This window comes from Hyaena hyaena, unplaced genomic scaffold, assembly GCF_003009895.1.
Source record: "Hyaena hyaena isolate Hyena2069 unplaced genomic scaffold, ASM300989v1 scaffold_88, whole genome shotgun sequence".
In the NCBI taxonomy this organism is placed as follows: Eukaryota; Metazoa; Chordata; class Mammalia; order Carnivora; family Hyaenidae; genus Hyaena; species Hyaena hyaena.
This window is the reverse complement of record NW_024080720.1, coordinates 726,219-739,349: the sequence shown is the minus strand read 5'-3', so window position 1 is coordinate 739,349 and position 13,131 is coordinate 726,219. Positions and strand designations below refer to the sequence as shown.

At 46.0% G+C, this 13,131-nt stretch overlaps 1 protein-coding gene across 2 annotated transcripts in view; it reads right to left on the bottom strand.

Annotated features, from left to right (window-relative positions):
* The window catches only part of EEF2K (eukaryotic elongation factor 2 kinase), a 71,571-nt gene that overhangs the window by 39,795 nt on the left and 18,645 nt on the right, over positions 1-13,131 (bottom strand). For both annotated transcript variants that reach the window (XM_039234376.1, XM_039234375.1), the window contains exon 2: positions 5,921-6,242. In XM_039234376.1, coding sequence (XP_039090307.1) covers positions 5,921-6,166 — 246 coding nt within the window. In that variant the 5' untranslated portion in view covers positions 6,167-6,242. The remainder of the gene's footprint in view (positions 1-5,920; positions 6,243-13,131) is intronic.

The following is a 13,131-nucleotide window of genomic DNA, read 5'->3' as shown; positions in this document are numbered from 1 at the left end:
ATATTCAGCCATCACAAAACTACAAAATAAGCTGCAACATGCTACCGTCACGAGGAGCATCAAGTGATTAAGATCTCAGAGCCTCAGGTATACTGTCTGCAAAACGCCCATCCTCACAGGACTGCCATGTAGAGTAAATGAATAAAGTGTGCAGGGCAGTGCTTGCCCAGCCCACAGTGGCTGTTACACAGGAGCTAGCTGATGCCAGCTCATACATGCCAATGTGGGAAGACGGCCACAAGAGTGCAAGACGGGTCTGCAGGTGCCTAACGATCCCATAAAAACAAGGGGGGAGGGTCATACACATATAGATGCTTACATATGCAAGGGATGTTTCTGGAAGGACATCCCCCAGGGAAGCAGGGATCTGAGGTGGGAGGCTTACTTTTCACTATACCACTGATACAGTGGGAATTCTTTTTACCTTGTATACATATTATTTATATATAAAAATCCATGCATTTTATAGTAATTATTTTTTTTGTTGTTTACTTATTTATTCTGAGACAGAGAGCACGAGTGGGGAAGGGGCTGAAAGAGACGGAGAGAGAGACAGAATCCCAGGCAGGCTCTGCACTGTCAGCGCAGAGCCCAATGTGCAGGTCAAACTCACAAACTACGAGATCATGACCTGAGCCGAAGTCTGATGCTCAACCTACTAAACCACCCAGGCGCACCTGAAATAAATGCATTAAAATTTTTTTAATGTTTATTTACTTTTACTTTTTTTTTGAGAGAGAGAGAGAAAGAGACAGTGTGAACAGGAGAGGAATAGAGAGGGGGGTGGACACAGAATCCGAAGCAGGCTCCAGTCTTTGAGCTGTCAGCACTGAGCCTGATGCGGGGCTCAAACCCATGAACCGCGAGATCATGACCCGAGCTGCTGAGCCATCCAGGCACCCCTGAAATATATGCATTTTCAAGTTTGCTTAGCTATACATATAAGAGATTTATTACAGCACTGTTTGTAAGGGGGGAAAAGAGGGGGGAAACAATGAAAGTGTCCCCCAAGATGAGGACTGGCTACATAAATCCATGAACATCATGGGATATAACATAATTCACTTTAAAAATAAAAGAGATGATCTCTATGTGCTGATATGGAGTGATCCCCGAGACACTCCCACACCAGGAGAACAAGTTCTTAAAATCAAATTTCCCACTTTACTAAAAAATTAAAAACATACATGCTTATTCTAGAAAATGGAGAAATGACAGAGCAGTAGAAAGGAAATACAATCACTCCTCATACAATCCAATCCCACAAACCTGGCTGGTGTGTGTATATGTATGTGTGTGCGTGCACGTGCGAGTGTGTTTTAACAAAGCTATAACAGTACTCTATATTCTGCTATTTAAGTTTAACTCCAGAGCAGAAGCACTTTCCCACGTTATGGTAAACTCTCTAAATATCCTTGCCTGATATTCTATCAAGAGGGCAGCCCCCTGAACGACTCTGCCGCCATCCTCCCCCACCCCCACCCCCCGCCCCCAGGAACTAGGCGGAAGGCCCTGACTTTGACAGTGACAGAACTGGACTGTTCACAACACACGCCCAGTACCTGCCAGGGTGGCGCCTCTCTGGAGGAACTCCAGGTGGCCATTTTGGTTGAACAGCCCAGGTTGCCATGTCAACAGTAAACAAAAAACACATTAGCTTTGTGGAGCGCCAGGACAAGTGAGGTTTGGAAAACTGAGCTGCTGTCCCCCTCTGAAGCTGCCACAGGCCACAGGAACACCACAGAGCCTGCTTTCAGTTACCTAGGATGGTGGGCAATGAAGAGGCACAGTCTTGTCCATAAATGGTCATTCTAGCAAGTACAGGGAATGGGAAGTGCAATCAGACACAGTCCCTAGCCCTGCAGGCAGCCGCTGACTCAGGATAACAGATGCACAAAGAGGTCTCCTAACCCAGGGAATGCACAAGAGATAGCCAGGGCAAGGTGTCTTAAAACCACATCCTGAGGGAGCCACGACAACCATCTTAACAGACCAGATCAAGCATAGTTTAAAGAGGTTTCAGGTAGAGGCATTAAAAGGGAAGCCTATCCCAGGAGCAGGGAGAGGTGGGGGATGAACAGAGCCCAGAACGGTCCCTGGGGACCATGAGCGCTCTCATCCTTGGTGAGGATTTTGAACTATGCCTTGTAGAAAGAGGGGCTATTTTTTGCTTTGTTTGTTTGAGGGAAGGGAGATGACCTGGATGTTTTGCTTTATTTTTCTTCTTCAAAAAATGCCTTCTTCTGCACACAAGTAATGCATATGTGTGGCTTAAAAGTCCCAAATGTTTGGGCACCTCAGTGGCTCCATCAGTTAAGCTTCTGACTCTAGATTTTGGCTCAGGTCATGATCTTACAGTTGGTGGGTTCAAGGCCTGCGTCAGGCTCTGTGCTGACAGTGCAGAACCTGCTTGGGATTCTTTCTCTCTCCCTCTCTCTCTGCTTCTCCCCTGAATTCTCTCTCTCTCTCAAAAATAAACATTAAAAAAAGTTCCAAATGTTTAAAAAAATATATAACATAAAGTCTCCCATAGTGGCACCCTTTTCCCCAGAGAGAATCACCATTAACTGTTGGGTATAAATTCCTCTGTCAGTTTTTGCAATGCAAATACTAAGATGTGTTTATATATTTTTTGATAAATGTGAGACTGTATTATATTTTAGCTTGCTATTTTACTTAATGGCATATAAAAATAAAAACAGCTAACATTTTATGTCCTAATTATGGACCCACACTATCCCTCTGCTTTTCATGGATTTTCCCTCCAAATATATATATACATCTTGGCACAGTTTTCGAGTCAAATCACATAGAAACATCATTTTTGTTTTAATGTAAATACACTATTCTCTTAGGACCATAGTTTATCATTTAAATAAGCCCCTCTTGATGGACCTTTGAGCTATGTCTATTTTTTCTTTATTACAACAATACTGCAACATCTTTGAATATCTAAAACTTGAGTATTTGTACAAATACTTCTGTACTGGTTCTTTTTTAAAATTTTTAAATTTTTTTTTTATCAGTTTTGAGAGAGACAGAGATAGTGTGAGTGGGGGAGAGGCAGAGAGAGAATCCCAAGCCAGCTCCAAACTGTCAGCACAGAGCCTGAAACTGGGCTCAAACTCACGAAACAGTGAAATCATGACCTGAGCCAAAACCAAGAGTCAGACGCTTCACTGACTGAGCCGCCCAGGCGTCCTTCTTCTGTACTGGTTCTAGACTGAGGTGGGTACCCTCCCACATGGGCTTTGTGGGGAACACGTGGGGTTGCCATAAGGAACAGGGCGAAGACAACAGTACACACAGTGGGAGCACTTGGGCTGAGGATGATTCTCAGAGATCAATTTGCCGTCTGAGGTATATTTTTTATTTTAAGAACTATTGTCAAATGGCCCACAAGGGTTTACGTTTTAGGTAAATACTGTCCTTCATCAAGAGAGCACCCGCAGTGAAGTCAGTTGAGTATTCTTCCATCCCGTCCCTGATTCTGAAATAAGCACCTACTGTGTGCAGAGCATGGCCCCAGGCACTGGAGATGAGTGATAAATGCTACAGTGCCCTACCCTCATGAGGCTCACCTCCTAAAGCCACAGACCTGCACATAAACCTTGTGTCACTGGGTCACTCCATCTGCGTTTCCTTTAAAGGCTTCACCAAACTATATTTTGTGGTCAGGGACTGGCTGGCTGTGTCTGAGACCCTTCAGCTCCTGGGCCCTCTCAGTGTCTTCCAAAAAGCCTCAACTGGGTTCAAGGGGTCAGCTGAGCGGTCTGCCCCCCAAGGAAGCCACCAGGATCCCCCTTTCCTGAAGCAGTCCCCTCTTGTGGGCCACTCCCCTGCCCCTCAATCCCATGCCCTGGACAGAAACTACTGAGTCAGAGAGAGCGAATGCCTGACTCAGGCTGGGCCAAGCAGATATTTGCCCCCTACAAACGGCATGGAGAGGGAGAAGGCCGTCTTTGCACATGGCTCCATCTGTAATGAGGGGACACTGGGGCCATAGGGGTCCATTTTCCCACTGTCCAGACTGGAAGCAGAGAAGAATAAAGAAGAGGGAGAGACAGGGAGAGACAGTACAGCCTGCTGTCTTCTGGTTCCTAGACTTGTGCCCTGAGAGACTAGACGTTGTTTCTTCCCCTGGGTCCCCAGAAATACTCCTGGACTATTATAACGGATACCCTTCTTCCCTTCAGCCAGCATGAGCTGGTTTCTGAGTCACGAGCCCTTAGCCCTCCAGACCCCGCTGGCGCCCAGATTTCCTCACACATGGATGCCTCAGGGATCAGCATTTCCTCCGGCCTCCCCAGCTCCCAGTGAAGAGACCGGAGTGCCAGGCTGCTCTGCTCCCCTTCCCGTGCTGCCCTCCATGGGGCTGGCTGTGAGTTTCAGAGGCTGGCTCAGGATGGGAAAGCAGGGCAAGCCTCAGTCTGACCCCTGAGGGGCCTCCAACCTCAGAGGGGACCCACAGGACTATTTCTGGAGCTGCCTGCCCCACAGAGACTTCAGCTAGAACTCTGGCCCTGATAGGAAAAAAAATCCAACTGTCCAAGAACTAGAGTTATTAATTTTTTTTTAAGAGAGCATGAGCAGGGAAGAGGGGCAGAGGTAGAGAGAGAATCTTAAGCAGCCTCCACGCTCAGTACAGAGCCTGATGCAGGGCTCAATCCCATGACGCTAGGATCATGACCTGAACCAAAATCAGAGGCAGATGCTCAACCGACTGAGCCGCCCAGGCATCCCTAGAATTATTAATTTTATAAAAACAGATTAATTTTGAAGTTAGAGAAGAATGGCTCCAATTCTAAATCCCAAAGTGGCAATTCACATTTTGCTTACAGTACTAACCTTCTATTGGCAAGCACTAAATTAAATCAGGATAACATTATTGCATTTAAAATTTTTTTCAGGGCGCCTGGCTGGCTCAGTTGGAAGAGCATGCAACTCGATTGCAGGGTCATGAGTTTGAATTTTTTAACGCTTATTCATTTCTGAGAGAGTGCGAGCAGGGGAGGGGCAGAGAGAGAGGGGGACACAGAATTCGAAGCAGGCTCCAGGCCCTGAGCTGTCAGCACAGGGCCCGATGTGCTGATCACAACCTGAGATGATCGAGCTGACCGCGAGATCACAACCTGAGCTAAAGTCGGACCCCCAACCAACTGAGCCACCCAGGCACCCCTCCGGGTCATGAGTTTGAGCCCCACATTGGGCGTAGAGATTACTAACTAAATAAATGAATTTTTTTCATCACCAGTTATTATACAAAAGCCCAATGTTTATCTTTCCCCCAGCCCTTTATATGAGCTTTGCTCTGGCATGAGCACACATCCCAAATAAGTACACTTTTCCTCAATCCAGAAGAAGGTTGCCCAACCCCAAGTGTGTTTTCATTTTAATTTTTTTATTAAGATTTTTATTTTAATTCCAGTATAGTTAACATACACTGTTATATGAAGGCAGTGGCCTTTTTGACCACAACCAACACGAAGAACTACATTTGACGTCACGTCCCTGCACCCACATACACACATGTCGGGGATGAAATGCAAATATTCACATGATTAGAGCCTGGCCAACAACAACCAAGTGGGTCACCACACATGTGAACGTGTCTGAGCGTCGGTCCCAGAAAGTAAGAGCTTTATAGTCTGCAGTGTTCTCCGGTATGCCCTCATGTATTCTGTTCTGTTGCAATATTTTAAAAGTTGGTCAAGGTTTCCATGGCCCAGGAGTGGGTCTTGAGCAGCTCTTTGAATAACATCATTCTAAAGTAATGAGACTTGTTTTAAGCCAACAAAACCCTCCCAGCTTAACAGGCATCTCGGCCAATGTCCAGAGCTCAGAGTGCTGCCCAATCAGTGAGCCCACTTCCCCACCCCTTGCGGCAGGTGGGCCAGGATGGAACAGGTGGTCCACTCACCTTAAAGTGGAAGGAGCTTGCAGGAGACCCGCTAGAGCCATAGTGCTCGCTCTTCGTTAGGTTGCTATAGTAGTTATGAACTTTGGAATTGACATTCTGGTGTGACCGGGGGTCATCTGTGATGGGGCAGATGAAGTAACCTTCCTCATCATCGCTGTCTGCCTCGGAATCACCGTCGTGACCAGTCCGGGGGGTCTGGCTGCCATCAACACCTTCCAGGCGGAAAATGAGGTCTTCGTCTGCCATCTTCCTGGGATGCCCGTGTTACCCAAGGGGCAGGCGGTACAGCCAGAGTTACAGGGCAAATGCAGCAGTGTGGGTCCTGCAAGGGAAGCAAGACAATGGGTGCCGGGGTCCTGGGAGTCAGAGCTCGCTGTGCACCTAACCACGAGCGCCCCTGGTGACAAAGAGCTGGCACCCTCAGAGTGAAAACTACAGCTATCTTTTGGGGAGGCACTAGGCAGGCAGCATTTAAGAACATTTTTAATGTACAAACCTGTCAACCCAGTAATTCCACTTCAAAGAACTCTGTGTTTGAAATAAGGCAGGGAAAATAAATGCTTCTTAAGCAACTCGAGTGATCGTTTTAGAACATAAAGTATATTAAATCATTCCCCTGCTTAACACCCTCCGGCAGCTTCTCTCCACATTATTAATAAAATGTAAATGGCCTTTAAGGCTACAAGGCCGGCCTTAGTCTGGCCCCTGCCCACTTATCCTCTGGCCTTGGCCGCTCTCCAAGGCCCACTGGTTTGCTTTCCATTTGGTGAGCATGGGAAGCCTATTTCTACCCCAGGGTCTTTGTGCTCGCTATTCCCTGTGCCTAGAACAATCTCCCCAACCTTCCAACAGTAGGTTCTTTCTCACCAGTTGGATCCTAGCTCAAAAGTCACCTCTCTATTCAAAGAACTCTTCTCATACACATATCCAGTCACCCCTTAGCACATCTCTCTGCTTTATTCTCATCAGAGATTTTCCCAAGCTGAAACCTCCTTTACCTTTTTACTGCCTGTATCCCCAGTGCCTCAAAGAGTACCTGGCATAAACTGGGCACTCAATACTTGCCCACAGAATGGTTGTGTGACCCAAAGAATGTTCTCTTTAGCATAATCAGTCACAGCAAAAGAATGGTAACATCCCACGATGTCCATCAGTGGAGTCTTGTCAATTAATTAGAGTTTTCTATACCATGAACGGCTGTGTGACTGTTATAAGAAAGGGGAAGCTCGAGATACACACAGACATGCAAAACAATCAAGAAAAAGTTCAGCAAGGTTGTAGGATAGAAAAATCAATAGTATTTCTACACACTAGGAATGAAAAATCCAAAAACAAAATTAAGAAAACAAGTTCATCTATAAAGAACTTCAAAAAGAATACTTGGGAATAAATTTAATAAAAGAAGTACATGACTTGTATACTGAGAAACACAACATGTTGAAAAAACTTAAAGACCTAAAAAAGTGGGAAGATATTCTGTGTTCACAGATCAGAGGATTTAATATGGCTAAGATGGCAATACTCCCCAAATTGATCTACAGACTCAAACCAACCACTATCAAAATCCGAGTGGTTTTTTGAAGAAATTAACAAATGGGTACTAAAGTTCATATGAAAATTCAAGGGTCCCAAAATAGCCAAAACAGTCTTGAAAAAAAACAGGAACAAAGTTGAAGGAGTCACACTTCCTTAATTCAAAACTTGCTATGTAGCTACAGTAATCAAGACAGTTGGTATCGGCGTGAGGATAGACATAGATTGATGGAAGAGATTTGAGAGTCCGGAAATGAACCCTCACATTTATAACCGTTGATTTTGACAAGGGAGCCAAGACCATATTCACTGCAGAAAGAATAATCTTTTCAACAAACGGTGCTGAGACAAGTAAATATACATGGCTAAAGAATGAAATTGAACCCCTTCCTTATACTCGTCATGGGAAATAACTAAAAATGGATCAGAGACTTAAATATAAAAGCTAAGAGATTGTCTAATATGGGAGAAAATCTTGTGATGTGGGTTAGGAAAGCCTTCTTAGATAGGACACAAACAGCATATGCAACAAAAGAACAGATAAATTAGGCACCACTTGTGGGGTGCCTGGGTGGCTCACTCAGCGTCCAACTCTTGATTTTGGCTCAGGTCATGATCTCACAGTTCGTGAGACTGAGCCCCACAATGGGCTCTACCTTGAGACACTTTGGAGCCTGCCTGGGATTCTCTCTCTCCATTTCTCTCTGCTCTTCTCCCACATGCTCTTTCTCTCAAAATAAATATTATACAATTGAACAATAAAATAACAACCCAAATAATAAATGGGCAAAGGGCTTGAATGAATTTGAATAGACATTTCTCTCAAGAAGACATACCCATGACCAAGAAGCATGTGAAAAGATGCTCAACATCATTAGCCATTAGGGAAATGCAAGTCAAAGTCATACCCACTAGAAGGGATAGAATAATTTTAGCAAAACCCAATAAATAACAAATGTTGGCAAAGGTACGGAGAAATTAAAACACTCATACACCATTGGTAGGAATGTAAAATGGTGCAACAACTTTTAGAAAATAGTCTGGCAGTTCCTCAAAAAGTTAACCACAGAATCACCATACAATCCAGCAATTCCACTCCTCGGTATATGTCCAAGAGAAATGAAAACATCTACATAAAAACGTGTACACATATGTTCATAGAAGTATTATCTGTAATTGCCAAATGGGGAAACAACTCAAATGTCCATCACCTAATGAATGGATAAACAAAATGTGGCATATCCACACAATGGAATACTATACACCCACCAAAAGGAAGGACTTACCGACACATGGGTGAACCTTAAAAGCATTATGCTAAGTGAAAGAATCTGACCACAAAACACCACATATTGAATGAATCCATTTGTATGAAATGTCCAGAAAAGGCAAATCTATACAGACAGAAAGTACATGAGTGAATGTCTACGGATGGGGGAGAAGAGAATGGGGGTGGGGGAGGGGAACAGTTGCTAATGTGTTTCTTTGGAGTCGATGAAAATGTCTAAAACTGTTGGTTTTAGTCTTGGTTGCATGACTGCCAATATACTAAAAACAGCTGAACTGTACACTTTACATGGATAGATTGGCAGGTTTGTGAATATTTTAATAAAGCGGAATTTTTTAAAAAGTCAAGAAAAACTGTGAAATTTATGTTTAAGATTTTACTTTCAAGTAATCTCTACAACTCAATGTGGGATTCCAACTCATAAACCCGAGATCAAGAGTCACATGCTCTACTGACTGAGCCAGCCAGGCACCCCACAAAACTGTTACATTTAAAAAGCAAGTTGAAGGGGCTCAATCGGTTAAGCGTCCGACTTCAGCTCAGGTAGTGATCTCATGATTCGTGGGTTCGAGCCCAACGTCGGGCTCTGTGCTGACAGCTAGTTCAGAGCCTGGAGCCTGTTTCAGATTCTGTGTCTCCCTCTCTCTCTGACCCTCGCCTGCTCACGCTGTCTCTCTCTCTCTCAGAAATAAAACAAAACCAAAAAACATTAAATAAAAAAAAAGCAAGTTGAAGAACAGCAGGTCTATTATGGTGATCCTACTCAAGTTAAAAGGAAAAGGACATTAGTAGATGTGTTAAAACTTCCCTCAAGGACTCCCAGGAACTCTACCAACACTGGGATGGGCAGTAGTAATGGAAGCTGGCAGGTGGGGGTGGGAAGAACATTTAAGAACTTGCTACAGGGGCACCTGGATGGTTCAGTCAGTTGAGCGGCTGACTCTTTTTTTTTTTTTTTTACTTTTTTTTAATGTTTTATTTATTTTTGAGAGAGAGATAGAGACAGCATGAGCAGGGGAGGGTCAGAGAGACAGGGAGATACAGAATGTGAAGACAGGCTCCAGGCTCTGAGCTAGCTGTGAGCACAGCCCCGACGCGGGGCTCAAACCCACAAACTGTGAGATCATGACCTGAGCTGAAGTCGGACGCTTAACCGACTGAGCCACCCAGGTGCCCCAAGTGGCTGACTCTTGATTTTGGCTCAGGTCATGATCCCAGAGTTATAGGATCGAGCCCTGCATTGGACTCTGCTCTGAGTGTGGAGCCTGCTTGGGATTCTCCTTCAACCTCTCTCTCTCTCCCTCTCGGTCCCTCCCCGACTGTGTGCACACACAAACTCTCTCAAAATAAAGTAAATCTTAAAAAAAAAAAAAAAAAAAAGAACTTTGTACACTGTTTTAACTTTTCACAAGCTGCATTGCTTTCAATATAAAATAATAAATAAATGAAAACAACTTTATTTTTATTATTTTTTTAATGTTTTATTTATTCTAGGAGAGAAAGAGAGAGACAGCGTGAGCAGGGGAGGGTCAGAGAGAGAGGGAGTCACAGACTGAAACAGGCTCCAGGCTCTGAGCTGGCAGTCAGCACAGAGCCCGACGCGGGGCTCGAACCCACGACCCGTGAGATCATGACCTAGGCGAAAGTCGGACGCTTAACCGACTAAGCCACCCAGGCGCCCCAAATGAAAACAATTTTAAAACATTTTTAGGTCGAGGCAATAATTCCGATTATTCTTAATGGCTCTCTCTATCGGCAGGCAGCCTCCTAGATCTTAGGCTCTGGCACTTTCTTAACAGCTACCATAGCAGCGGATATATTTCTATCCTAACTCAGTACACACAAAGTGTAAATTAAAATTTCAGGAAACCATACTTAGACTCACTTTGTACAATGTGTTCTGCTATTTTCTAGTCGACTTATTTTTGTTTTGCTTTACTTCTTTTTCATTTTTTCCCCTTAATGCACCACCCACAGTGGTTTCTTGAAAATCGCTGCCCCAGGTGTCAACTGCAGAGTTGTTTCTTACCCCGTGGGCAGGACACTCTCACAGGCTGGAGCCAATGCCTGAGCCATCTGACCCTGCTTGTTACCAAAACCTTCCCTGGGCCCTGGGCCCACCCCTCCCCCTCCGCGGCTCCCAGCCCCAGTGCCTGCTCTGCCCCCATCAGCCCTTGGCCAGAACCTTTGCTGACCAAGGCAGTGTGGACCCAGCCGGGTCACTGGCCTCTAGGGGCTGGGATGGGGCTGGGGAGGGGCCAGAACCTCAGCATCAACCCACAGACTTCCAGGCAGTGTTACCCAGGGGCTAAGAGCCTGCACTCAGGTACAAACCCCAGCTGTGCTGCTGCTGACCTGGACTACACTAATTCATCTCACTGACTCCCCCATTTGTGAGGGGAGCTGAGGGAAGTGGCCTAGATTCACAGAGTAACTATGAGCAGAGCCCAGACCTGACATTCTCCTTGACCCTGGGAAACAAAAGGAGCTGCAGACAAGCAGCTGCGACCCTGCCTGGCACAGTGCCTTGCACTCAGCAGGCACATGATGCATATTCCAGAACTGAGTGGGGATGTTTTATGGTTTTCCCGTTGTCATAAATTTGCTCTTAAGGCAGCTGTGACAGTGCCTGTGAACTGTCCCCCAGCAGCTGTTCTCTCCTTAACAACCGCTGGTTTTTTGGCTAAGCACATGGCCACTCAAAAGAAGGTCTAAATTTCCCAGATTCCTTTGCAGTTAGGTGTGACCATGTGTCCAAGTTCTGGCCAAGGGTATATAAACAGAAGGGCTGTTTTCAACTTTAGGGAAGAGTTTTTAAAGGGAGGGAGTGTGCCCTTCTGGAATCTTCCTCCTTCCTGCTGGCTGGAATGGAGGTGTGATGGCCGGAACTCAAACAGCTATATTTAACCAAGAAGAGAAAAGCATATGCTGTGGATGGCAGAGTCATGAGACAGAGGGAGCCTGGGGCAGCATTATCTTCCATCATGGGGCAGTATAACAGTCCCAGACTCACAATCTTCAGACTTGACTATCTAAACTTATAATATCTAGTATAATTTCCCCCCATACTACTTATAATTCTATCCAGCCCAGTATCCCCATCTTTCCCACAAAAAGTCACATCACATCTCTTATGACAAGTCGATGCCTGGGTAGGTTCAACCTGGGAAAACTGTGGCCTTAATCCAGAGTCCAAACTTGGCAGCTACTCCCACATTCACCCAGGAAGACTGCGCCCTGCAGTACGGTGGATTCCCCAAGCAGGCAAGGAGCCCTCAATGTTCCATAACTCAGCCCCACTATATCTGTTCCAACACCAGCCAAAGCTCTGACCTCCCAGGAATCTCCATCTGACCTGGGCTTCCTCAGCCCACAGGGGCCTGCTCTCGTTGGCAAAGAGGCTGAGACCAGGGGCAGGACCCCAGCTAAGACATCAGGATTCTCTGGAAGGTTTCGTTTCCCCTTGCTCAGGAACCCACATACCACGCCCCTTCTCCCCGCCCCATCTCTGACACACTCTGGGAAAATATTTGTATAGAGAGGTGGTTGAGTGGAATTCTGAGTCAGACTCAACCTCAAGCCCCAGCTCTGCCACTTACTAGCTGTGTGACATTACCTTTCAAGCCTCAGCTTCCTTGCGATAATCTGGTCACCCGGTTAACCTGACAGCGCTCACACAGAGCAAGCACTGAGACACAGAATTATTATCATCATCATTTTTATTATCCTAAATAAAAGGGGCTGAGCCGTGGGTCCCAGCCACGCTGGTAACCTGGATAGCTGGTTAGTAGCCAAGCCAAGCGTCTTCAGGGGTCTTCGGGGAACAGGCTATTTTAGACTTTGGCCACTGGGTTCCTCTGGCAGTGGCTGGGACAGAACACAATGTTTGCAATGTCCAGGTCAAGACTGTGGGCCAAGCTACGGTGACCACTGGTCTTCCTTGGGGCTCTCTTCACCCCCAAGAGCTGCCTTGCTAGCTTTAGAAATGAACTGCCTGCCACTTCCAGGCGCCAGCACCCCAGAGCCAGTATGGTCCACGTGATGTGGCCAGTGCATACACACCAAGGTATGCCCAGCACGGCAGAACCCACCGGGTCGTCAACTGCACCACGGAAAACAGGGTGACTTCAGGGCCACCTTGGGTCACACACCTGCTTCTGTTCCAGAATCTGCCCCCCTACCCCCACCCTGTTGTTCTGAGATTGGATATCCACCATCAGGCAACAGGGTGTGTCACATGACCCAGGTCTGAACCAATCACACCATTCATGCACCTGGCCATATTGATTGGCTCAAAGGTGAGCATGTGACTCAAGTTAACCAATCTGGCCCAATCCCAGATTGGGTTTTAGCCTGAGAGGCTGGAAGACAATACCATCCTTTCGTGTAG